The sequence below is a fragment of the Lutra lutra genome, chromosome 4, assembly GCF_902655055.1.
Source record: "Lutra lutra chromosome 4, mLutLut1.2, whole genome shotgun sequence".
NCBI classification, from domain to species: Eukaryota; Metazoa; Chordata; class Mammalia; order Carnivora; family Mustelidae; genus Lutra; species Lutra lutra.
The window spans coordinates 172339339-172366120 of NC_062281.1; the positions used below are offsets into that span (position 1 = coordinate 172339339).

At 45.7% G+C, this 26782-nt stretch overlaps 1 protein-coding gene across 1 annotated transcript in view; it reads left to right on the plus strand.

Moving 5' to 3' along the window:
* The window catches only part of CSMD2 (CUB and Sushi multiple domains 2), a 619562-nt gene that overhangs the window by 490653 nt on the left and 102127 nt on the right, over positions 1–26782 (plus strand). Inside the window, exons 31-41 of the mRNA XM_047727770.1 lie at positions 533–649; positions 2837–2950; positions 10096–10191; positions 11371–11574; positions 11929–12053; positions 13178–13274; positions 14628–14732; positions 19824–19942; positions 20462–20531; positions 22420–22536; positions 25376–25585. Coding sequence (XP_047583726.1) covers positions 533–649; positions 2837–2950; positions 10096–10191; positions 11371–11574; positions 11929–12053; positions 13178–13274; positions 14628–14732; positions 19824–19942; positions 20462–20531; positions 22420–22536; positions 25376–25585 — 1374 coding nt within the window. The remainder of the gene's footprint in view (positions 1–532; positions 650–2836; positions 2951–10095; positions 10192–11370; positions 11575–11928; positions 12054–13177; positions 13275–14627; positions 14733–19823; positions 19943–20461; positions 20532–22419; positions 22537–25375; positions 25586–26782) is intronic.

Below are 26782 nucleotides of genomic sequence, written 5' to 3' on the forward strand. Positions count from 1 at the left end.
AAGAGGCATGGGATAGAGTCTCAGAACTTCAGGAGCTTGGTGGCTATCCAAGTTGGAAAGCAAGGAGGCCCCTTTGCCCAGGAGAGAGGAGCTGGCACTTGGGGCCACCCCTTGTGGAACTGGGCACCATGGAAGGGAACAGAAGGTGGCTGGGTTGCATGTTGCTCCCAGTGGGGCTACTCTGGGATCTTCAGCTCTCTACTCATGAGACAGTAACTGCCTGGGGGAAGCCTCAGCCAGGGGCAGAAGATCAATCCCAGGCCCCTGTGCCTCTAGGGATTGATAAAAGTATTACTAGTTAGAGGGCAAGATCTGACTTGTGGCCTGGAGGGTCTTGGATGGCATCAGGGTGGGTTTTGGGCCATATGCCAGCCAGGGATGTCTTCAGAACTCCCTTCCTCCACCCTAGTGGCTGCAACCCTCAGGCAGCCCCACCAGGACCAGTGGCTCAGGCTAGGGGTGGGCAGAACAGAAGACAACTGTTGATGAGAGGTCTGCAAGGTCACTTGACCCTCTCTGGTTTCTCTTTCAGCACCCTGTGGGGGACAGTATGTGGGTTCAGATGGAGTAGTCTTGTCTCCCAACTACCCCCAGAACTACACCAGTGGACAGATCTGCCTCTATTTTGTCACCGTGCCCAAGGACTATGGTATGGAGGTGTTGCATGTCTGTTTGTATGTTTTTGGACCTCTTCCAAGGCCTCTGGCCCTTCTCAGTTATATCCCAATCCCACTCTCAATTGTATGTACTCCCATTATGGGAATGGAAAGACAGTCTCTTATGTAGGCCATGTGGGTGCAGATGCCATGAAGTGGAAGTAGGATACACTGTAGGCACACTCCTGACACACGTGGGAGGAGGGGCCCTGGGGAGGCCAGCAGAACCAGGGGATACGGCTAGGGAGAAACTGGCCAGGACAGAGGGAAGGCAGGGACACCAGAGGCTAGCCAGCACAGCCTAAGACTCAATAGACGGGTTGCAGTTCCAGGCTGATTGGGAAGCCAGGCGAAGGTGGCCAAAGGGCAGGAAGAAGGAAGGAGTGGAACAGAGCTGGGAACCACCATGCTCCAGTGTTCCATCTGAGACTGGGAACCTGGTCCAGCAACTATGGGTAGGGCCAACAAGAAAAGCAAGGAGCAGGCCAGTGTCCTGAGACAGCAGAAAAACTTCGAGATTCCAAGAGACACAGGCAAAAAGAAGCCAGACTTGCCACCTGGCAGTGGGGACATCAAAGAGTCCTGCTATCCCTGGAGGATTCAGGAAATTCTAGGCAACCAGCCTGGTTGTACCTGGGAGATCAATCAGGTGACCCACCTTGATGCTTTCTCCCTGGATCACCTCTTCATAGGAAGAATAACAACTATTTCTAAGCAGGACTGGTGTTGGGTGGGATAAAGGACATTGATCCATCCTGACCATCTAGGAGAGGGACGGACGGGGCAACCTGCAGAGAGCTGGCCACTGATTCCCGAGATAGACTGGCGTGGGTGTAGGGCAAGTCCTGATGTCACCAAACATTTGTGAAGCATCTCTCAGGATCCATGCACTCTGCTACAGACATGAGCGAGACATATTCCCTGCCCTCTATAAACTCCCACTCTCATCTTGACCTACAGCTCCAGCCATCATGGACCACTCCCACCCCAGCGCCTGTACACTTAGGTGCATGGGTACACGCTCCCCAATATACTTAAGTGGCAGGAGCTTTTGACCTGCAGGCTCACCATTAGTAAAGTCCCAAAAGTTGTCCAATCCAATCTGCCACACAGAGGACAATCCTCGATAAGTGGTGTGTTTGTACTTGGATTCCTCCCATGATAAAGAACTGAGGCCTTTAAAAGAACCAACCTCGAGGCTGGTTAGTTTCACTGGGCTGAAACCTCCATGCAGAGAGTTGGTTGGAGGAAGGGCAGTGATCACAGGGGCTTTCCTCAGCCACCTCCTTTCTGCCAGTCACTGCCAGAAGGGCTGTGTCAGTGGCCCCACAGCAGGCACAGCTCCAATTCAGCTCTCTGCAAGACCTGCACTGGCCTCCCAGTTCATCAGGTGCATCTGAGGGCAAGAACCAGGGGAAGAGAGAAAGGAGCAGGAGTCATAGGGGTTGGAGGGAGGAGCAAGAGGGAGAGCACATTTTGGAGCCCTGAAAATGGGTACTGAGTTAGGTGAACAGGATAGGAAATATTCCTGCTTTCACAGAGTGTGCATTCTAGTGAGTACCTGGCACACAGTAGGTGCTTAAATAATGCCATTTTGCCTCTTCCCTTGGCTTGGCCAGAGGGAAATGAGCTAAAGATGTTTGCCCATTCCTTAGACAGTTGCTCCTTCCCCAGGAGCAGTTGCTTAGTCACCACCCTTATTCCTCTTAACTGGGGGGAAACTTGCATCGAGGGCTGCCCTGGTCAGCTGGATTTCTGAAGAAAAAATAAAGGAAAATACAGGGTTCCTGAGATCATATGAAAAATGGGAGGGGGCATTGCCAAAAGCCCTTCCATGTCCATGAGTAGCTGCCCACTGCCATCTGAGAAAGGAATAGGGTTAGCTCAGCACCACTTCCACCACCCCTGACCATTGAGTTCAGTCTTCACTGTTACCTTGACCCATGAGGGAGAATGCCAGGTGGCCCTCTCCACCTCCACACAACCCTGTGCCTGGCATCTGGCCCGTGTGCTGATCAGCCAGTAGAAAGCCTTAGCAAGCAGTTAGCCCCAGGAGCCAACAACTTCCTCCAAGGCTTCCCTGCTCCTGGCCTGCAGCCCCCACACACCTCCGGTTCCTTGCCCCCAACAAGGCAGCCAGTATTCCATGCTGACGTCTCCACACCATGTCTCCTCCACAGTGGTGTTTGGACAGTTCGCCTTCTTCCACACAGCCCTCAACGACGTGGTGGAGGTGCATGATGGCCACAGCCAGCACTCCCGGCTCCTCAGCTCCCTCTCGGGCTCCCACACAGGTACCCAGGGCTAAGCTGGCGTTGGGGATGGGGGTGGGCTGAGGGCATCATGGGCCAGCTGAAGGGAAACAGGCCCTATAAGCCTGGCCACAGGTGGAACCACACAACTTTGTTTCTATCGTGCGCTGGTGCTATCTCTACAATGTGACAGTCAGCTCCTAGGAGCCCAAACATGGAAGGGAGCTTCAGAAGCTACCCTCACCCAGAGCTGTGTCTACACCGCTGCCCCCAAGTGGTTAGTATTCCCCTGTTGGTTTATTCTTGACCCATGATGTTTCTCTAATCGTAAGCATACTGCATTTTCGATGTAGAAAACTTATAGGCAAGACAAAATTATTGTATGGGGAATTAAAATACAAACCACCCAGAAAGAACCACTGAAAGATGGAGTGTATTTCCCCCCAGACTTTATATACACTGAGATTTAATCTTTTGCATATTTTATTGAATATAACAATATACATATTTTTATTGAAATGTTCATTGTGAGCATTTGTCATTATTTTCTTCTATAACAGGATTTTTAAATTATGCAAAATAGTCTATCATATAGTTACTTAAAATTTATGTAAAAAATTTATGTAATGAATTCCCTGTTATTGAACATTGAGATTGTTTCTAATTTTTCACTCTCATGAATAGTAGTAACTCTGTATTATACATATGTCTTTAAATACATTTCTGACAATTACCTTAGATTATCTACAAGTAGAATTGTCAAGTTAAAGGGTATGTGTGATTTTTAAGGCTTTTTATGGGACCCTAACTATATTCTTTCAAATTTAGTCAATCAGTTGTTTCAACGGAATTCTCAAAAATCCCAGATTTTGAGATATACCAAAATGTCAGACATCCCTCTAGAAAGTTCTTGCCACTTTGTTCACCACCAATGAATTACAGGGCATGTTTTAGTCTCACAAAAACTAGCTAATTGAGGAAATAAAACATCATCAGTTTGAAAAGTGAAAATGGCATCTCGTTTCTTAATTTGCCTTTTTTTTATTACTAGTTGGGTTATCCTTTTTATAATGTAATTATTGGCCCATGCATTTTTTTATCTGTGAATTTAATTGTAAATTGCTGTTGGTTTTTCTATTAGCATTTATCTTCTTATTGTCTTAGGAGATCTCCATATTATTACAAGCTATACATATCACATACCATAAAAACTTCGTGTCTACCTTATATGCTATAAAAAGCGTTCCCTTACAGTTTGTCATTTGCCATTTAATTTTCTTCAGGGTGTGTTTTAATGTCAGACCATTTACATTTCCCATGATATCAGATCTATCAATATTCTCTTTTACAGTTTTCTCCTTTACTTTTATGCTGATTAAGTAAATATTCTGTGTTTTCTTTTGCTTCTTTTCAGTTTGTTTTGCTTTAATACCTTTGGAATTTATTTTGATTTGTTATTTATTATGAAGAATCTAACCATATTCTTTCAAATTTAGTTGATCAGTTCTCCTAACAAAACTTTCAAAATGCCAGATTTACATCTATTACATTTTTATGAAGTTAAGGATATGTTTCTAGAGTTTTTATCCATGTCTTTAAGTGTCTGTTTATTTATGTGTCAGTGCCCAAAAGTTTAATGTAAGATTATGAAAATGTTTAATATTATGATCATTTTAAACATAGGATACTATAAGTCCCCAAACTCACTTTCTTTTGAATTTTTTATTGACTGTTCTTGTTCCTTTTTGTCTCCAAATAACTCCTAGAAATATCTTGTCAAGTTGAAAAAATTGACATCAGAATTCCCATTGAACTTCCATTAAACCTACTGATTCATTGAGGTAGAACTCACATCTTTATGACAGCCACCCCTCTTCCCTTCCAAGAACATGACATGTCTCTCCATTGATGTATCTTTCATAATCTTGGGGAAGGGGCTCTAATTTTCACTTCAGCCATATTTCTTTTCTGTTATCTTCATTCCTAAATATTTCATGGCAGCTTTGTTGTTGTTTTTGTTGCTGCTGTGAATAGGTCTTCTCTTCCTTCTGCTATATATTCTAGCTGGGCTCTGCTACTATATTAAAAGACTGGTATTTTTGGTATAGTCATTTTGTAAAGTCAATGAGCCCTCTGTAATAATGCTAACACTGCCAACTGATTTCTCCCAGGCCCTTAAGGCAAGAAGCAATATCTTGTGCAAATAAATACATCTCATTATTTTATCTCTTCCTTTTCAGTGTTTTTTCTTTTTTATTTTCTTCCATGGTTATTGCACTATTCAAGTATATTACCTCAATATCAATGTGGATATTCTATATTTTAGTAAAAAGCCCGTTTTGTAATTATTTTAAATTCAGCAGCATAGGTTATATCATAGACTCTGATGCTGTTGGATCTCCTTCGTGTTCACAGTTATAAACCCCTGCCTTTATGCACCAAGGGCTATATTCCTAGTGCCCCTCTTTGCCCATCATTGTGTTTTTTATTGCTTCTACTTTTCAATTCTTCTGTGGACTTTTTTATTTTTTAATTAATTAAGTTCTGGGTTTATTTCATAATGTCTCTCCTCCTGTTTTCTTCAGTTTATGCTATTCTTCTTGTGCTAACTCCTTGAACTAAGAGCTTTGTTTGTTACTTTCCCTGTGTAATGAAGAGCACATGGATAGCAGTACACTCCCCTCTAAGCATAGTTCAGGCTTCATGCTATGAGTATTAACATGTATTATTGTCTTCCTCTGTACTTTCTAGATACTCTGTCATCCTGTTTTGCTCCTTTTGCCCAAGTCATTCAAGCTTGCCTCTTCTTTTTCTCCAGGAACTTGGGTTTTGTTCTTGTTACATTTAAACATTTGTGTTAATTTCTCGTTTTATTGCCACATGGTGAAAGACTATATCCTGAACCATTTCTGCTCTGGGGATGAAATGAGGTCCACTCAGTAGCCAAAAACATTTTCTTAAATTCCTTAAGTATCTCAGAAGAGACTGTGTTCTCTGAAGGACTGAAAAGCCACAGAGAGACTGGGAGCCCAGGCCCAGCACTCACTGCCTGGCCCCTAATCTCAGCTCTCCCCCTGCCAGCTAGGTGCCTGCAGGGACCAGAGCTTGACCACTCTAGCTGCTGTTCCCTCAGTGTAAAATGCTGAGAGGAAAACCTCTGCCTCCTAGAGCTATTGTTAGGATTAAATTAACTTTGTAATAGCCATTAGACCAATCTTACTCAATTTTATTATTCAATTCCATTCTATCAGTGGTTCTCAATGAAATGAGTTTTTGATATTAATACCCCACATACGCACACCCAGCCAGGAATGTAAGTCAGGATCTCTTGGGGTAGGATGCTTTTTCAAAATCTCTTGATTTTCAAGATAGAGATATGAGTTTAGTTATAGAAATATAGACATAGGCAGAGAGAGAGGTACATTTAGGACCTGTATATATAAATGTGGGTATAGATACAGGTACAGATACAGATGTAAAAGACCAATGGATAGAAAGAAATAGATATCATGGATGGATGGATGGATGGATGAATAGGTAGGTAGAGAGAACCCATAGGTTTAAATATCAATATTCTCAAATCATCTGTTATTCCTTGTTCGAAGAAACACTGATGAGGTGATGGGAGTGGTGTGCCCCGGTCCCTAAGGGGTATTGAGTGGGGGAAGAGAAGTTTGAGGACCCAACTCAACAATTTTCATTTCGTTTTTCTATTTGATATTTCAGTGATTGAGAATGTTGTGCATTTAAAGATCCCACTACAACTATGATATTTTGTTGTCTTCTTCTGTTTCCAACCATTTTTGTATCTGTGCTCACCTGATAGATCTTTCCTCATTTTCTCTGAGAGTTCTTTTCTTTAAAGAGGATGTTTACTTACTTATTTTACATTTGGTCTGATACCTGTCATCTGGTTTTGTTCTTTGTGGGTTTTTGTTTCTTCTGTTTTACTTTTGCTTCCTTGGTTTTTCATTCATATCTGACCCATCTCTAACTTCCAAGGTTTTTCTCATATATATTTAGACTTTCATATTAATGTTATTAGTAATTATTTGTAAATTATGGACTTCTTCCCCAAGAACAAGTGTTTACATTTACATTTAGTTTTGCTTTCTCATTGACAATAATTATTTTGATTTAACTATATTTTCTTTATTGGCTTTATCCCTGAGTTTCTGATTTCCCTATTTCCATTCATTTATTTATTTTTTTTTAATTTTATTTTTTATAAACATATATTTTTATCCCCAGGGGTACAGGTCTGCGAATCGCCAGGTTTACACACTTCACAGCACTCACCATAGCACATACCCTCCCCAATATCCATAACCCCACCCCCCCTCTCCCAACCCCCCTCCCCCCATCAACCCTCAGTTTGTTTTGTGAGATTAAGAGTCACTTATGGTTTGTCTCCCTCCCAATCCCATCTTGTTTCATTTACTCTTCTCCTACCCCCTTAACCCCCCATGTTGCATCTCCTCTCCCTCATATCAGGGAGATCATATGATAGTTGTCTTTCTCCGATTGACTTATTTCGCTAAGCATGATACCCTCTAGTTCCATCCACGTCGTCGCAAATGGCAAGATTTCATTTCTTTTGATGGCTGCATAGTATTCCATTGTGTATATATACCACATCTTCTTTATCCATTCGTCTGTTGATGGACATCTAGGTTCTTTCCATAGTTTGGCTATTGTAGACATTGCTGCTATAAACATTCGGGTGCACGTGCCCCTTCGGATCACTACGTTTGTATCTTTAGGGTAAATACCCAGCAGTGCAATTGCTGGGTCATAGGGTAGTTCTATTTTCAACATTTTGAGGAACCTCCATGCTGTTTTCCAGAGCGGTTGCACCAGCTTGCATTCCCACCAACAGTGTAGGAGGGTTCCCCTTTCTCCGCATCCTCGCCAGCATCTGTCATTTCCTGACTTGTTAATTTTAGCCATTCTGACTGGTGTGAGGTGATATCTCATGGTGGTTTTGATTCCATTCATTTATTTTTTAACAGCCTCATCACTGCAGTTCTTTCTGTCACCTTGCATGTATGAGTACGTCTTTCCTTTGATGTATCATATAAATGACAACTTGATTGTAAACCAAATTATGGGTCACAAGCTTCTTTCAAAACCGCAGCTACTGTTCCACTTCATTGCAATAGTTAATGTCACAAAAGTGGACTCCAATCTTATTCTTTATCCTTGTAGGTAACCCATTCTTTTCTCTCTGGATGCCTTTTTATATTTTTGTGTTTTATATTTAAAATTTAAAAGCCCATTAGAATATGTTGCAGTGGAAATCTCTTTTCATTAATTACATCTGGCACTTTGAGAACAATTTTAGTCTGAGGCTCAAGTCTTTCTTAAGCTTAGAAAAGTTATATTCTTCTGTAAACCATTTCTTCTCCTTCCATTTCTCCTGTCTTCTCTCTCTCTCTCTAGAATTCTTAATATATGCATATTGGAGTTCCTTTGATCTATCTTCCATGTCACTTTTGGTTTCTATCATTATTTTCATTTCTTTATCCTTTTCCTGTGCATTCTGGAAGAATTTCCCAAATTTAATCTCCACTTCTTTGTTCAATTTCTACAGAATACAGCCACCATGTACTAGTGCTTCTCAGTTTTGCAGGCTTTATTGATCTCAGAACTTTCTTTGGCACACCTGTCCTCTCTGACTTTACAGATGCAGTATGAGATCTAATATCATGACAACCACAATTGAAAATCTTCTGAGATTTTTTTCCCTGTTCTTTTTTGTAGTTCCACATAAAAATATTTGCATTGATTTCTAGGTGGTCTTCACCCTTAAAACTTTGGTAGCTTGTGTTTTGTCCAGGGATTTTACTATGTGCTTATCCATGGAGAGGGAGGTCTGTGTACATCCAGGGTTGGAAGTTGAAATGGGTTTGTGAGGGATCAAAGGAGTCCTAATCCACATATCAGGCCAGAGGATGGGAGGATGGAAGATTTGAGTTTTGTTCTACTCACATCTGTTAAAGAGCCAGGGACAGTGGTGATAATAAAGAGAGGCTTTTGCTTCATGAGTTTTCTTTTTGCTTTGGCATCCAGAAATTATCTGGGGCAATGACTCCTAGCCAGGCTCAGCCATCTGGGTCACATGTAAATAGTGTGCTATATAAAATTCTCTGCTCTCTGTGGCCGGTAGCATCACATGGGCTTTCTGGAAGCACTGGTTGGACCCCAAATGTGTTTCCCAGTGGCTCCTTGGCTGGTCCCAACTCCCACCTTCATGGCAGTGGAGACTCAGCCTGGCTGTCTGCAACCTCAGCTTCCCTTCTGATGGTGGGGTGGGGGAGTGGGCAGGGGCTATCTCAGGGATTCCTAAGGCTGTATGGGGCCACATACAGAACAGCTGCTCCACTGCCAAGCCATAGTCCCGCAGCCATCTCAAGAGAGTGACTAAACAGGACAACACTTCACAGCTGTCAGTCCAGTTGGTATTATCTTTACTTCTGTCCATCTGTACCACATCAAGGAGAAGCTAGAACTTTATCTTCTGATATAAAGGCATCCTATACCCATGCAGATTTTCCCCAATTTGTGTGTTTTCAGTTGGGTGGCAATACATCTTGCTTTGTTTGTGACAGTCCCAGCTTTCACTTGGTTGTCCCAATTAATAACACACTCATTGGCTCTCACAAGTGTCCTAGTATAAGCAATAAATTATACAATTGCTGTGGTTATCTATCATTTTACAGCATCTGGGAAAGGCCAGTTACTCTCACATATTCACATCACCCTCCTTCCCATAAGCTGGTGTCATTTTTCTTTTTAATGTCCATTTTCCAAGTAAAACCACCAGCCAGTTTGGTAACGGCCATTCTTCCCATCCTTGTAAGTCAACATATGTCTAGAAGCTTTCTCCTTTCTGGGAAGGTCATTTAATCTTTCTGATCCTCTCTCTTGACCTATTAAATGGGTCACTGAAATTTTGTCATGCCAACCTCGCAATGAACATGGATCAAGGTAAGACCATGGATGCTAAAGCCTTCTGCAAATCTTGAACAGTAAAAATGGAAGGTTGTATTTCAGAAAAACCTGGGATATGGAAAGAAATTCTGTGGGGGGTGAGGCCAGCCACTCCTTCCTGGCCAGGATCTTCTCTACTGGGCCGACTGATGGACTCACCGTCTTCCTCTCCTCCTCGCCTCTTATCTTGGCAGGAGAATCGCTGCCCCTGGCCACCTCCAATCAAGTTCTCATTAAGTTCAGTGCCAAAGGCCAAGTACCAGCCAGAGGTTTCCACTTTGTCTATCAAGGTATGCAGGAAGTATCTGTGAGAGGTGTGAAGGCAATCTCAGTTCTTTAGTGACTCCCTGACCGAAGGAATGGGAACTTTTGACCCTTAGTCTGGGCCGTAGTCTTAGGGTGCTGAAGGGCAGCTATTGATTTTTAAGGCAGTTCCTTGAAATTCAGTTGAATTTAGGTACCCATTTGCCCAACAGACAATTCTTGGACCAAACTCCATGTCAAATGAGGAAGAAATCAGACATGGGAAGCTGACTCCTGCCCTCTCCCTTCCCCATTGTCTGGCACAGTCCCGTTGGCATTGGGACGTTGGCTTATACCTAGGCTTTCTCCCATGGAGTTTGGTTTTCTCTGCAAAGCACAGTAAAAGTGTGGGGAAAACACAGACTTGGAATCAAGGTGGACATGGCTTTGAATCCCAGCTCTGCCACTTTCTAACTGGGCACCAGCCTCTCCACCCCTCAGAGCCCCAGTTTGCTCACTTATGAGATGAGGGTAAGCATGTTACCTCACTGATGAGTTAAGAGAGTTCCCAGAGTAGTTGGCACTGAGCAGGTGATCAATGTCTGTTCCCTTTCTCTCTGGTCTTGAAAGGCAAAGTCTTAAAGTGCCCTGGCTTTCATTGGCAGGCCCCAACCTCTGCTTGTCCAGAAGCATGCCTGCTTCTTTAGGGCCCATTCTAGGCATGTCCCATTCATCCCACTACCCAGGAGGAGCTGCATTCCCCTGCCACAGGGGCATGCCATATCTGGGGCCTGGGTTAAAACATACTGTGTGCCATGTGGGCGGGGTGAGGGGAGGTTCAGACTCAGACCATGAGAGTAGAGCCCTGGACAGAGTCTTAAGGCACCTGGGGAAAGAGGCCAAAGGCAGGACAAAGGGAAGAAGAAGGGCCATTCTCCCTGTAAGGGGACGTGGGCCCCTGATAGTCAAAGGGCATCATGGAGGAGCCACCAAACACAACTGGGTCTAAAGCCTGCCTCCTATGGTTTCCAGAAACTGTGCTGCAACTATATTTCAGTAAAATGGGCCTTGTTCTGGAAAACCCCTACCCCTGTCCTGGGAGAAAGTGCCCAGAGCCTCTCAGGGTCTCATCCAGACGGTCTCAGCTCTAGCACCATTGTGTGTCCATCCCTGGGCCAGTTTCCAGAGGGATGAGGCCTGCCCCTCAGTGCCCTTGTCCCCTGCAGCGGTACCCCGAACCAGCGCCACACAGTGCAGCTCTGTGCCGGAACCGCGCTATGGCAAGAGGCTGGGCAGTGACTTCTCCGTGGGGGCCATCGTCCGCTTCGATTGCAACTCCGGCTATGCCCTGCAGGGGTCCCCAGAAATCGAGTGCCTCCCTGTTCCCGGGGCCTTGGCCCAGTGGAATGTATCAGCGCCCACCTGTGTGGGTGAGTACCTGGACAACTGGGACTCTGGGGAGTGGGTGGCCAGGGAGATCCAACAGCAGCCCCTGCTCACCAGCATAACTTAAGTAGGGTGTCCTATTCAGGCCAAATCGCTAGTCCTGGGGGTTGGGTGTAAAGACAGCAAGGGGTGGAGCTGGGGTGGCTGGGAGCTGGATGCATGGGAAGGAGGATTGTAGGGACAGGAGCCATGGAAGGAGCAGGAATGGGGGCCTGTGGGAGAAGCCAACAGTCAGCAAGAGAGGCTAGGGGGCCCTGGGAGGAGTGTTGGGGGAGGACCCCTTAGGGGACCTAAAGACAAGCTGGAGAAACCTCTAACCAGAACTGCCTCCTTCCCAGTGCCATGTGGAGGCAACCTCACGGAGCGCAGGGGCACCATCCTATCCCCTGGCTTCCCAGAACCCTACCTCAACAGCCTCAACTGTGTGTGGAAGATCATGGTCCCCGAAGGTGCTGGTATCCAGGTAGGGGCTAGGGGAGGCCTCAATGTGGCAGGTGGCCTGGAGGAGACATTTCAGCCCTGTCCCTGCCCCTCAGGCCAGATATGGAGGTGAGGTCCACAAGCAGAGAAACACAGCAGCTCGAGGCCCAGAAGCTTCAGGGGGTGTGGAGAGAGAGAGCCAGGTACCTTAGGAAATAGAAGGGGTAGCAGCTGCTCAGGCCATCGGGGAAAGCCAGAAGAGGAAATGGGCCTGGACTGAAAGAAATACAGAGACTGAGGAAGAGTCATAGAAGGTTTTTTTCTGATTGCTTGAAGGGTTCTTTTCTCAAGATGATAGGGTATAGAAAAGGGGACTTTGCAGGAGAGGGAAAGCGAGCAGATGAGTCATGGAGAAGCCCCAGGCACACACCTCGGTGTCACACCTGAAGCCCAAGTTACAGGAGAATAATGGGGGCCAAACTGTTCCCCTCGGTGTTAAGAGTCAAGTGGAGAAGGCCCTGGAACTGGTTATGGCAGCAAGGCCACCAGAGAGGCAGCAAGCAGGGCCAGGAGTGGGTTCCTAGACTCTCGCGGCAGGATGTCTGATGTCATCCAGGCGGGAAGGTGGGGAACCCAAGGAACATGTGAGAGATGGAGAGGGGTCCATTCAGACTGAAGTAGTCCCACTTCCTGAAATTCCCTTTCCCCATTATCTGCCTAACAAAGTACCCCACTGTCTTATGACCCTTCATTTTACATCTGTCTTCCCCACTGGGCATATGAGGTCCTGGTGGGGGGATAGGACAGTATCTCATTTTTTTTTAAAGATTTTATTTATTTATTTGACAGAGAGAGATAACAAGTAGACAGAGAGGCAGGCAGAGAGAGAGAGAGAGGGAAGCAGGCTCCCCGCTGAGCAGAGAGCCCAATGCGGAACTCGATCCCAGGACCCTGAGATCATGACCTGAGCCGAAGGCAGTGGCTTAACCCACTAAGCCACCCAGGCGCCCCCAGTATCTCATTTTTATTGGAAGCACCTAACACAGTGTCAGCCCCAGAGCGGGTGCTAAGTACTGAAATTAACTACATGAATGTAGAAGAGGGGAGGGAGGGACACAGATGGACACAGGCTACTTAACCAACAGTTCAATTCCTCTGCCTTCCCAGATTCAAGTCATCAGTTTTGTCACAGAACAAAACTGGGACTCTCTGGAGGTGTTTGATGGTGCAGACAACACTGTGACCATGCTGGGGAGTTTCTCAGGTGAGGTGGGCCTTCCAGGGGCCTCAGCTCAGAGGGCAGGGGTGGACTTCATCATCGTCGTCATCATCATCATCATGATCATCACCATCATTATTATTACTGACATGTAATTCACATGCCATAAAATTCACCAATTTAAAGTGTACAGTTCACAAATGTTACCTAGACTCATTTTGGTGATCGTGTTACGCTCTATACAAATATCGAATCATTATGTCACACACCCAAAGCTAGTATAATGTTATATGTCAATTGTAACTCAATAATAAAACAACAGTAATAATGCTACAATGAAAAGAGAGTGTACAATTCGGAGGTTTTTAGTATATTCACAAGATTCTAAAATTATCACTGCTCTCTAATCCCAGAACATTTGCATTACCCCAAAAAGAAACCAGGTACTCATTTGCATGCACTCCCCATAGTTCCCCCTCCCCCATCCCTTGGCAACCACAACTTGGCAACCTACTTGCCATCTTTATAGATTTGCTTGTTCTAGAAATTTCATATAAATGGAATCCTACAATATGTGGCCTTCTGGGTCTGGCTTCTTTCACTCAGCATCATTTTTCAAGGCTCACCATGTTGTAACATGCACCAACATTTTGCCATGTGGATAGACCAGATTTCACCTACCCATCCGTCAGCTGATGGACATTTGGTTGTTTCCACTTGTTGGCTCATTATGAATAATGCTACTATCAACATTCATGGAGAAGTTTCTGTGGAACATGATTTCAATTCTCCTGGGTATATACCTAGCAGTGGAATTCTAGGTCATATGATAACTCTATATTTAAACTTTTTGAGGAACTGACAAACTGTTTTCCAATATGGCTACACGGTTTTCCATTCCAATGGCAGACTTCACTGAGTATGGTGTGTGTTTTTGTCCTATGTCCCGGGCAATCATCCGTGTCCTTCAGACTTCAGAATTCCATGTTGCCAAGATACAAAAAAGGGTTGTGTGCACCATATATACGGTCTACAATGCCTGGAATATCCAGAGAAGTATAGCTGTTAGAATTTTTTGAAGATGGCTGGGAAGGAGACCAAATTCTTCGACTACCTTTGGAACATCCCCTCCTGCTGGCATATGGCTCTGCCACTGCTCACTTTGCACAAAGTTTGAGGTCTTGTCTCCCTCGGCCACTGAAGAAGACCCAGCACTCCTGGCTGGGGTGGGGGGTGCGGACGGGAAGTGCTAATTTGTCATGTAGCAAGTATAGTAACTGGTGACCTTTGAGGATCTTGGGAGCAGAATGTCAGCAGGTAGCAAAAGCAAGAGAAATGGGAAGGAGCTCGGGAGCTGGAGATGGTTAAGCATGAATGGTCCCTGTTTCCTTGCCATAGGAACAACCGTGCCTGCCCTTCTGAACAGCACCTCCAACCAGCTCTACCTTCATTTCTACTCAGATATCAGCGTGTCAGCAGCCGGCTTCCACTTGGAGTACAAAAGTGAGGATCCAAAGTTTCAGCTGTGTATGGGGCTCGGGGTGGGAACTGACAGGTACTAAGGACCCACACAATGAGCAGGGGGCCCACTGGGCTGTATATTCTCTATGCCGTGTAAACCTTACTACAGACCTAGAGGAAGATGCTAAAGCTCAGAGAAGGTTTGTAACTCCTTAAGACTGCACAGCCAGTAAGTAGTGGAGCCAGGACTCTCACCCCAGTCTCTGTTACCCAGACACCTGTGCACTTCCCCAGTGTCCACTCCGGGAATGGGAAAGTAGCCGCATCATTGACTTAGGTCCTGTATGAAATCTGGGTTGTAGGAAAATTCAGGTGCTCTCCTCTGCTCCTGAAACCTGTCCTCTCCAAGCCTGGCTTCTATGATGCAACTGTCTTTAAAGTTCTTGTCCTCATGAGAAATTTCACTCCTCTTGCACCAGATTTCTCACTCCATTCTCAGAACCTTCCATCTTGGCTTCTAGTATCTCGAAGTAGTCACAATGAAAAACTCTTAGAAAAATAAGGCTGTGGATGTGCCTGGTGGGGCAACAAAGACAGAGGTTACTGGGGAGACTGTTTTCATCCAGGGACAGCCTGCCATTCCCTTCCCCTCTGGGTAGAGGAAAGAATAGGTAGGCAGAATTTGCAACGATGTGGAGGGAACTAGAGGGTATTATCCTTAGCGAAATAAGTCAATCGGAGAAAGACAACTATCATATGATCTCCCTGATATGAGGAAGTGGAGATGCAACGTGGGGGGTTTGAGGGGTAGGAAAAGAATAAATGAAACAAGATGGGATCAGGAGGGAGACAAACCATAAGAGACTCTTAATGTCACAAAACAAACTGAAGGGGGCCAGGGGGAGGGGAGTAGGGAGAGGGTGATGGGGCTATGGACATTGGGGAGGGTATGTGCTATGGCAAGTTCTGTGAAGTGTGTAAACCTGGCTATTCACAGACCTGTACCCCTGGGGCTAATAATACATTATATGTTTATTTTAAAAATTAAAAAATTAATTAAAAAAGAATAGGTAGGCAGAGGCATCTGTTATTCATTCATCCAACAAATAGTTATTGAGTGTTTATAATATGCCAGGTGCTGTGTTGGGGGTTGCTAGGACTGGGTGAGATTGAGATGATTAAGTCCCCTCCAAGTCAATTAAAGAGAGGCAGACACTGGGACAGAGAAGCACATTACAGGATTCCAGGTGTTCTCATGGATGTCCCCAGATGGTAGAGAGTAGTTCAAAGAAGAGCATGGTCACTTCTCCCTGGGACAGGTGGAGAGGTCAATGTCGTGAAGAAACACTGGGTGTCCACAATGTGGCAAGCCTGTGCTAGATGCCCACAGAACAAAGATAAATAAGACATGGTTCCTGCCCTCACACACACGAAGTCCAGGGAAATAGGGGGACAAGAGGGCAATAATTTTAGTGCAACTGAAGCAGCTAAGGAAGTATAGAAGAGGGGAACTAAACCTGGCCAGGTGAGACCTTACAGAAGCGGATGCCTGAGCTAGGTTGGAATGAGAAGTGAGAATACAGGAAGGCAGAGTTGGCTTGACCATCTTGGACAACATGGGCCTTCCAGATGAGAGCCCCAGTTGGCGCCAGAGGCCTGATAAGGTCAGCATTGGATGTTCTACAGATGCTCCGCTGGTCTCCAAGCACATGATCCTTATCCAGATGGTTAGGAGAGGATTGGTTGGATCCTGGGATGCTTGCGGCCTGAAAGAACTGAAGTGTGCACTTGGCAGGAAAGACCTGGGACATCTTGAAGCAAAGACCTTGAGGGCCAGAGGATAGGACAGGGACCTCTGACACCTTCCCCCTGCAGACCTCAAAGTCTTCACTCTCCTGGTAAAGTGAAGTATGCTGGGTTTCTTGAATAGTTCACATTTTTCCTTTTACCCTATTGCTCTGTTCTAGCCAATTTTGTTTTCTTATCCAGTATTTTCATTGGAGTCCTTAAATGTTCCCTCAAATGTTTTCTTTTCTTTCCTCTTCCAAAGATACACTTCCTTCCTAAATATCTTCTCATTCTGCTGTCTCATTCCCAGAAAAAAATTCACCTCTCCTCAGTTTGTTGTTGTTGTTGTTCAAGGGAACTGGTAGTTTTCTTTGTAGCTGATGTTTATCAAGCACTGTCCTCTTACAGCAGAAAGGGCTGAGGGAACACAGAAGCGACTGAAAGTCATAGGAGCCAAAACCATTTTTGCTTTGTTAAGCTACTGTTCTCTTAATATTTGATAGTCTACAAAGAGGGTGCAGAGGGGAAGAATTAACTGTAGAGGCAAATGGTTTTGAAGGGTACTGAAAAGTCATAGCTACTGCTATGACTCACTTAATGTTGATTTAATTGAAATGGAAATGGAACAATATGCTTTTGAAAGCAATAAATTGCATATGATAAAAAATAATTCCTCCATTGTTGCATGCATGGCTTAAATAAAGTCAGGCTGTGCACTGTAGGAGAAATTAGAATGGACTTTTCTCTGTCTCCTTCTTTCTCTCTTGGATTTCACTTTTCTCCTCATTCCATTTTTTTTCCTCCTACCACAGTCTTCTGCTCTTGCTTTCCCTTTCTTTCTCTCTGTCTCTCCTTATTCTATCACTGCCAAGTGGTTAAGTAGGTTTCAGTCACTAAGCTGTGGTCACTGACTAAATACTGAGTTGAGTTGTGTTGCATTTTACTTAGAGTGCCAGGAGGAGTGGAGAGAAAGAGACAAGATGACAGCCAAGATGTAGTTCTTCAAATTCAATTTGATGATTATTTTAATCCTGTCTTTGGGGTCTTTTGCCCAGCTGGACATAGGCCGAAACAGCCTTCATTTGCAAGAATCATGTTCACTTCTTAAAAGCACATGCAGGCGGTTAGGCGTCTGACTCTTGATTTTGGCTCAGGTCATAATCTCAGCGTTTTGAGATTGAGCCCTGCCTCGGGCTCCATGCTGAGTATGGAGCCTGCTTCAGATTCTCTCTCTCCCTCTACCCCTCCCTGCCCCCACTTGCATGTGCATTCTCTCTCTCTCTATCTCTCTCTCTCTCTTTAAAACACAAAAAACAAAAAAGGCACATGTAGGACAGGAATTACCTGGGAAGGGCACAGAGGAACTATCTGGAGTTAGCAATTTTCTGTAGTTTTGATAGGGGTTGGAGTTATACAGATTCAGGCATTTGTCAAAACTCAGCAAATGTATGCATAAGATGTATGTATTTTGTTACAATTTTGTTATATGTGAATTTTCCTCTGAATGAAAAAAGCACATGTAGTTATCTGAAGTGCATGTTGACTGTCAGCTCTGAATGTAGAACAAGGACATATCACCAGCTCCACAAGAAGATGGGGCTGGTGTTGTCCTAGGCTGGCCAGCCCTTCCCATCCCTTTTCTGCTACATACATGTGGCTTCCCCGGGGAGCCTGTATCTCCCAAGGGATCTGGGAGGGCTATCAGAAGGTATCCACCAGGAACCAACCAGGAGGGCTGAGGTTGCCCGCTCCCAAACTCTCTGAGTTGTGCAGGTGCCTAGGATCAGACCAAACCATAAAGTCTGTCCGCTCTCATTCCTGGAAAACGGCACCGCCAGTCTCATGACTTAGTACACAGAGATCTCTTTAGTGCATCTTATCTCATCTTAGTTGGTGCACCTTAAGTGCCCACAGCTGCAGAGGGACCGCTGTGGGGCACATCCCACAGTCAGGAGATGCTCCACTCCCGCTTGCTGTGAGTTTCCACCAACAGGGAATTCAAAGCTGGATGAGGATGATTTCAGGAAGGGAGGTGGGAAGAGCAGGGTTGGGTCACCTGTGAGCTAATGTGGCCTGTGAGTCTGGCCTCTACCTGGACCAACCTGGAGTTAGACTGGGCTTGGTGTGAATCCCAGCTCTGTGGCTTGCTAAGGACATGTCTCTGGGACTCTTGGCCTGCATCCTCAGCTGTGAGACAGGATGCAAAGACTTCTTTCAAGGGGATAAGATAATGTGTGGGCCCCTTTTGCCCCAGCCTTGCTGGTGGGAAGTCTTAGTAAGTGCTCCTCCAGTGATGATGGTGGGTGGGCCGGGAGGAGGAAGACTCTGATGAGGAAGATTAGGATGGATGTCCTAGCATAGATGGTGTACAAGGCTAGGTATAGAATAAGGAGCGAATAAATGCAGATTAACTTTGAAACTCAAGAAAGGATCATGAAGGAGTGTTTGAGAGTCCTTAGAAGTGATCTTGGAAAGTAGATTGGGCCAAGATCATGACAGTCCTAGAATGTCCAGTGAGAGGATGAGATTCTGAATAACACTTGATGGGGACCCACTTTGGACTGCTGAGGAAGGCTGTCCATGATTCAAGGAGAGAGATTCAGAAATGTCAGTTGCCTCTGAGCACAGGATGGCCCTAGGGCAGGGAAAGAGAGGGAGGTGGTAAGGGGTCCGGCAGTGAGTAAGGACCAGAGTTGACCATGGGGGACTAGGCATGATGAACCCCCAGTAATACTCCCAGAAAGGAACTGGCCTCACCTTAAAAACAGAACAAGAAATAAGGCAGCAGAGAGTCTCACCCACTGGCAAATTTTTTTCTGGACAGCCTGTCCCCAAGAGTGGGACTCTCAGAGCCTTCTGAGTGACACTGAGAGGCCTCTCTCTGATAACTGCTCTCCTTCCTCCTTGCCTTTCCTTCCCCTCTCCCAGCTTCTTTGCCCTCAGGAATTGTCTTCTTAAGGCAAGGAAAATGAAGGGAAGTTGAGGGTCTGGGAGTGGTGCGGGAGAAGCTGAGTAGAGAGGTCTGGGTGTTTGGAGCCAGGCTGGGCATCTCGCTAGCTCCAGAGTCCTTCTGCTGACCTCAGGGGGCAGGTACATGACCCGCATAATGCTCACCCACCCCAGGGAGCATTGGTCTATTGATTCTCTGTGCTGTACAAATATTCTGACTTTCTGTGTGCTCGGAGGGCAAGAGGATTAAGAAGCACTGGTCTCTAGGCAGAGGGCAAAGAAAGTACAGATTGGAGCCCCTTCTCCTCCCCGCTGCCAGCATTATCCTCTGCCTACTGGTGCACTGACCTGCTGGGCTTGTCCCTCCTCCTTTCTCTTTATCTCTGTCTCATCTAGCGGTGGGCCTGAGCAGCTGTCCAGAACCGGCTGTGCCCAGTAACGGGGTGAAGTCTGGCGAGCGCTACCTGGTGAACGATGTGGTCTCTTTCCAGTGCGAGCCAGGATATGCCCTCCAGGTACCTCCCCTTGACACCCCGGGCAGGAAGCAGGTGGCCCCTGAGATGTGCTTGGCCAGCCTCTCGCCAGTGGAGCTGCAGTCACTGAAGAACAGGGAGCAGCCCCTAGGGTTCCCCAGGGACCACTGTCCTTTCCCGGAACTGTTCATGCAAAAGACAAGCTTTGCTGACTTGGGCGCGTTAGCATCAGCCAGCCTCAAAATGGGCTCCTGCAAAGTTTCAGTTTGATTAGACTCCAGGAAAATTAAATCTTCCTTTGAAGGCCAGGAGGAAATCTAGTAATTAAAGAAGTCTCACAAGGAAACTTTAGTAATGAGAATTCCTTAGTAATGGCTGTTAATAAGCATCCTTCCCCAAAGTCTCTCTCCCTCTGCCTCGTCCCACCCCACAGAGGGTTCGTGGATCTTTGTGTATCTTGTTGCTCAACACAAGGCCCCTGAACAAGCCCCCTGTTCTGGGTTGTACATGCAATTGTGCCCCTGGGGGCAATGAGCCCACCCCTGTTCCTGATCCCTCCAGGGCCACGCCCACATCTCCTGCATGCCTGGAACTGTGCGCCGCTGGAACTACCCTCCGCCGCTCTGTATTGGTAAGAGAGCCCCGACCTTCTCAGTCCATTCATAATACCCGTTCCTGCCAGAGATCTGGGTTCAGTGACATCTCATGGAGATCAAGCTCAGATCAAAGGACAGTTTGGTGTCCCTGATCTCTTGGAAGGGAGTCTTTGTAGGCTGCCTTGTGGCTGTTGCACAAGCTGGTCATGACTTCTGCAGACCTTCGCCCATCGAATGAGGTATCACAAGAGGCTTACCTGTTTGAAAACATTACGATGACCATCCTGATTCCAGATAATTGACCAAAGCCCCGATGGAACCTCTGGGCAATTGAAGCCTTCCCCTGTGACTTTTCATGGGACAGGTGGATAAAATCTGCCACTAGAGAAAAGGCAGAGGGCGGGTTACAGGTGAAACAAGGGCCTAGCTCGGTTGGGTTGGGGAGGGAGGACATAACACTTATTGAGCGTCTACTGTATGCAAGTCATGGCCTACCTGTTTCTTCACAGCAACTCTTCAGGGCAAGTATTGTTGCCCTCATTTTTGCAAATGGGAAAACTAAGGCTTTTAAGGATTAAAAAGTGATTGGCACCATCAGGGATGGAAACATACTTTTCTCTGATGCCCTGCCAACTGTAAAGTACAAATCAAGGCTGACCTTGGGATAAGAAGCAAAGTAAGCGGGGAGGGAGCATCCCTTAGTCATAATGGCATTTCCCTGCTGGGATCTCACCACTGGGCAGGGTGTGGTTGCCTGCCCTGTGGTCAGAAATGTGTCTGGGCAGACTGAAGCACTCCGCCCATTCCCACTCCATATTATGAAGTTCTTGCGGAGGAAACCACTCCTGTTAACAGCAGCTACCGCTAATAGAGTGCCTGTCACCCAGTTACTGTGTGCATCGGCCCCTGTTCTAAGTGACATGCAGGCCTTTCTGCTGTAACATAAGGACCACCCCATGATGTAGGTCCTGCAGTCAGCTCCATTTTATAGGTGGGGGAAACTGAGGTTTGGAGGGTTTTAGACTGGCCCAAAGTCACATGGGAAGTGAAAGAGTTGGGATGGTGACCTTGGCAGTCAGTGCCAGAGCCACCCACCACTCTGAACCCAGGCATGGTTCTGTTTGTCGCCCTCTCCCCAGAGGCCTTCATTTGGACCCTGCAGATCCCCCCACCCCCCTCTTTCTCTGGTTTCCATAACTAGCTAATCCCTTGCAGCTCCCACAACCATTTCCTGCGAAAGAAAAGAATTGATGTCCACTGACCAGGCTGTATTCATGCTCCAGCCTTGCATCTTAGGTGACTCTGACATCACCTCAGCTGGAGTGTCAGTGGCCCTAGCCCCTCATGGTTGGCTCCCCATGGAACACTAATCACAGTCACTTTGGCTGAGGACAAAGGTCAGAGAGCAAGTGTGGGCCCCTGGTAGGCTCATCTTCGGGCCACCCAACCCTATGGGATGAGTTTGTACAGAGCCCGGCATGGAGCCTGGCACAAAGTGGGGAATCTGTGCATGCCAGTCCCCTCCCTTCAGCCTTTCTTTTAAGTCTTGGAAGAATTGATTGGACAGTGATAGAGATTTGAGGCATAGCGTAAGAACAGTCACACTCCTCATGGAGCATTCTAGTGCTGCTGCATGACCTTACTAAGGGGACTGACCTGCAGAGGGCCGGCTCTAGGTCAAGAGTCCTAACTCGGGTTTGTGGCCGGCTGGGCAGTGCCTTCCTGAACTTAAATTTGTACTCAGTCTTGCCCATGTGTGTAGTCATTTAGGGGAGATTACTCTTGTTTCCTTTGGATTCTCAGAGGGGTTCATGACTTGGGAAGGGATCAGAAACTGCTGCTGTAAGGGAGCACCCAAACACTGGCATGACCCCATACCCTCCTCCATGCTGTCCTAACCCTCTGTCTGGTCTCTTGTCACAGCGCAGTGTGGGGGCACAGTGGAAGAGATGGAGGGTGTGATCCTGAGCCCCGGCTTCCCCGGCAACTACCCCAGCAACATGGACTGTTCCTGGAAAATAGCGCTGCCCGTGGGCTTTGGTAAGTCTGCACACCCAGGCCCTTGGTGACCCTTCATTATGACTTTGACCAAGGTAGTAGAGCGCCCCATCTCTCTACTTCCTCATCTGTTGACCTCTCATACAATTGTGAAGATCAGTTAAGAATGCTAGGAATGAACACTTTGGGAACATAAAATATAGGGAAAAATCTGAAAGATTGCCATTATTATTATTATTATTATCTGAGTAATAAGCTAAAATTCAGGACTGCAGAATGAGAAATTACTCAGGGGTGGCTGAAAAAGAATAAAAAAAGTCTTTAACAGAGACTGGACCTCAAGTTGTGCTTTTAACTTCAATATCCAAATTCTCATACTAATTAAATTATATATCCAAGGTCAATATGATATAGACTTTGCATTCTTTATATGCACATTCTGGCTGGTCTTAAAGAGTGGGAGTTTGGGGGGTGGGGTTTGTGTGTGTGTGTGTGGAGATGGAGTATGCCAGGCACGGGGGTTGGCGGGGTGTAGAGGACATCAGTCTGGGTACAAAATTTAATTGCTGATGATTCATTACTGACTGGGGATATAATTTAACCCCAACATCTCTGTTGAAGAGATAAAAGATCTGTGGTGATGTGGAGCTGATGGGTCATCTTGCCTGAGTCACTGCCCTGCTCCCTGGGACAGAACGTCCTGCGGGGATGGCTCCTGCATGGGCCTGTGGTCTCCCAGTCTATGACCTCAGGAATGAAAACCACCTCTTTTTATTCTGTACTATTCAGCCAAGACTGGGTCTTCTGATAGAGAAGGGGCTTTCAGGAGAAAGGGACTGAACTGGCCTGCTTTAAATCTATTCTGTGGGAAGGAGAGAAGTTGGTGACCTTTCAGAGGATGGAGTCTCATATTTTGTACCATCTTCTGGAGGAACCTGGGGGTGCATGATCAGGGTACAAAATGATGAGTGCTTTGGCAGCCTTGGGGAACTCCAGATTTTAGAGATTGAGGGAAGAGGAGCTAGGAGACCCCATAGCTCTGCACCCAGGCATGGACCACAAGAATATCAGATGACAGAGAGAGATAGAGAGAGACAGATGGAGAGAGAGATGGAGGGCGCACAACATCCAAAGGAAATCAGAAGTTTAAGTGGGAGGTACATCACTGTTCTTGTAAGTCCTGATGTTCAGCCACCAGAGCTCTCTAACTCTAAGGCCTGGATGCTTATTCAGCCTCTGGAGAACAAGACCTCTGCAGGGTGCAATCACAGAAGTCCTTGCTTTCAAGTGAATGTTGGACTCCAGTGAGGACCTGAGTATGGCACCTGGTTTCAGTATATGCAGAACCTCTGCATTTACAAGATGTTACCACCAGATGGCAGTGGTGAAGCCCAGTCCTTTCCCCACCCATTCAATTCAGAATCTGGGATCCGGGAAAAGCCCCTTTGATGAACATGCTGCCCACGGTGCTGGGATGATGCGTGGGCTGTAGACCGCATGTCCTAAAGTGCTCATTGCACAATTGTCAGTGATTTGGAAATGATCTGCATGTTCATTAATAGGTTAGTGAATAGTGTGGTTGGGTAATTCATAAAATACAATTATAGACCTTGAAAAGCACAATATTGAATAAAAGAGTTTATAAAACCTCATGTGCAGTATAACAACATGCATGTTCATGTTTGAGACAAACAAACATATATTTAAGAATCTAAAACCATGAACTGGAAAGGTATCTTCCTAATCCATGAGTGACCCTCAAATGGGAGAGAGCAGGAGATACAAAGGGTCTTCAACGTTGTAAATCAAATCTTTAATTTTTAATAAATTTAAATTAAAATTTTAAATAAAAATTTATTTAATTAGATGCAAAAAAAATCACACCTATGTCTCCATTTATGTAAATTAGAAACTACAAGTGAGAAATGTTTAAAAGGTTAAAATCCATCTGAGACCCCACTATGCAGAGATAATAACTTATAGCTTAGTCCTCACCATTCAAATGTAACCCCCGTGAAGACAAGGACCTGATAGATATTGTTCATCCCTGAGCAGTGCCTATCACAGCCCTGATGCATGGCAAATCCACAGTAAATATTATTAGTGAATCAGATATTCATATCAATGAACATTCTTCTGGGTTTTTAATACCAAAATTAGAATTATATAGTACATACTACTTTGCAATTAGATTTTCACAATTAACATAATGGACATTTTCCTATGCACAATAAATATATTTCCTCGATATAATTTAGGGAAGTCTCAGCTATAAACAAATACCAATCTTCCCATCTCCATTCTGCAGAGTATATCACTATGTAAGTTAAGGGCTTAATCAGATCCATTTAACCTGTCGGGTTGTTAGGAGATCTTGATTAATCCAGTAAGATCCCAAAGCATAAACTTCACTGACAATGTATTTTTCTAATTTCTCAATTATCGTAAGTGTTCTAGAAGATACCAGTACTGAAGTTCATGTCTTTTGATTAGGTATAGTTATTTTTAAGTGGTGATATTTTTAAGTAAAAAGTTTATTTTAGCAAAGTTATCTTTGTATTGCTAGTAGGGCTAGGAACTACAAATCAATTGTTAGCCCTGAGCTTTGTTTTCAGTAAAATAAAATGGACTCGGAACAGAGCTCTGGAATGAATGATGCCCTTCATTCTGAGCAAATAATGTATTTTTAAGTTCAATCCTGCCTCAAGACAAAAGACTGGACAGGATGGTGTCTCCCCGAACTGTGTTCTGGCAATCTCGGTTGAGGGGGAAGCCAGTAGTAGGGATGCGTAAGGTCTGGCAGGAAAGGCTTCCATGAAGCCACATGTTTGAAGCAGGACTCTATTGCTTTGGGCACTGTCTGCCTCTATCTTGCTCCCAGGGGCTCACATCCAGTTCCTGAACTTCTCCACCGAGCCCAACCATGACTTCATAGAGATCCGGAATGGCCCCTACGAGACCAGCCGCATGATGGGCAGATTCAGTGGTAGCGAGCTTCCAGGCTCCCTACTCTCCACATCCCACGAGACCACTGTGTATTTCCACAGTGACCACTCCCAGAACCGGCCAGGATTCAAGCTGGAGTATCAGGGTAAGGACCCAGAGTGCCCGTAGCCTTCTGCCCATTCCCTCCTACCCATCCCCTTCTCTTAGCCACAACCACCGTATTCCCAGTCTTCCACATAGGGGAAGAGAGAACACAGGGAGGGCTGAGGGGTGGCGGACAGGCCTATAGATGCAGGCTCCCCTTTGGTGGCATATCTCTCCGGCCCCATGAAGATATCTAACCCCCTTGACAAGGTTTTTCCAGGATTAAGGCCCAACAGCACCATTGGAGGCCTTCCGTCTAGATCCAACTGCCAACAGTTTTCCCTGAACGTTCCCATAGGACATCCCTGAGTGGCCAGTCGGCCACTTCCCCTCAGCGTTGATAGGCTTACTTAGTCTCTCTGGATCCTCCCCTAAGTGTCAGGCCCAAATTACCCTCAGCAAAGCTCCTTTTATCTCATGATGGAGGATTCTGGTAACAACCCAGGAGCGCCCAGCTGAGCCTTCACAATGAGATAAGCCCATTAATTCCCACACAGGGTTTCCTGACTATGCTCACTGGGGCTCTGCCTTGCTGAGGTGAAATCCTGTGATAGGACCCCCTCCTCCTGGCACGGTTTCCCTGGAACAAACCCAATCCACTCCCTTCTCTTGTGTGAGGGGCCATCACCTGGGGCTGTGCAGATTGTTCCCGATCTATGCCACTATATGCCGCGGCCCTAGGTAGGCCCAACATCTCCCTCGGATGCCTCCCTACTGTGACTGACTGAACCATTTGTGCTAAACTCTTTTTCCAGATTCCTCCACCAGCTTTTTTTTTTTTTTTCATAATTTTGGACTTTTTTCCAATCTAATACATGCTTATAAAAAATTAAATCATTATAGATGTTTTTGTGAGTACATCATAGAAAGTCAAAATTTTCCCATATAATCCCATCTCCAACCCCACCTTATGCAGAGATAACCAACTTTTAAGTTTGTTTTCCCCATTTTTTCTGTACATATGTTGATGTAACTCTATTATTATATATTAACCAAAATTGTATCATACTAAAAATACTGCTTTTGCAATTTTCTTTTTTAAAGTGAATTTTTGATTATATTCACAAACACACCTTGTTAAAAAGAAAGAGAGAGGGGAAGGGAAGGAGGGAGGAAGGACAAAGGGAAGGAAGAAATTAAAGCATTACAGGTAAGACCAAGCTTTCTCTGTCTACAGCTTCCAAACCAGGCTTATTTC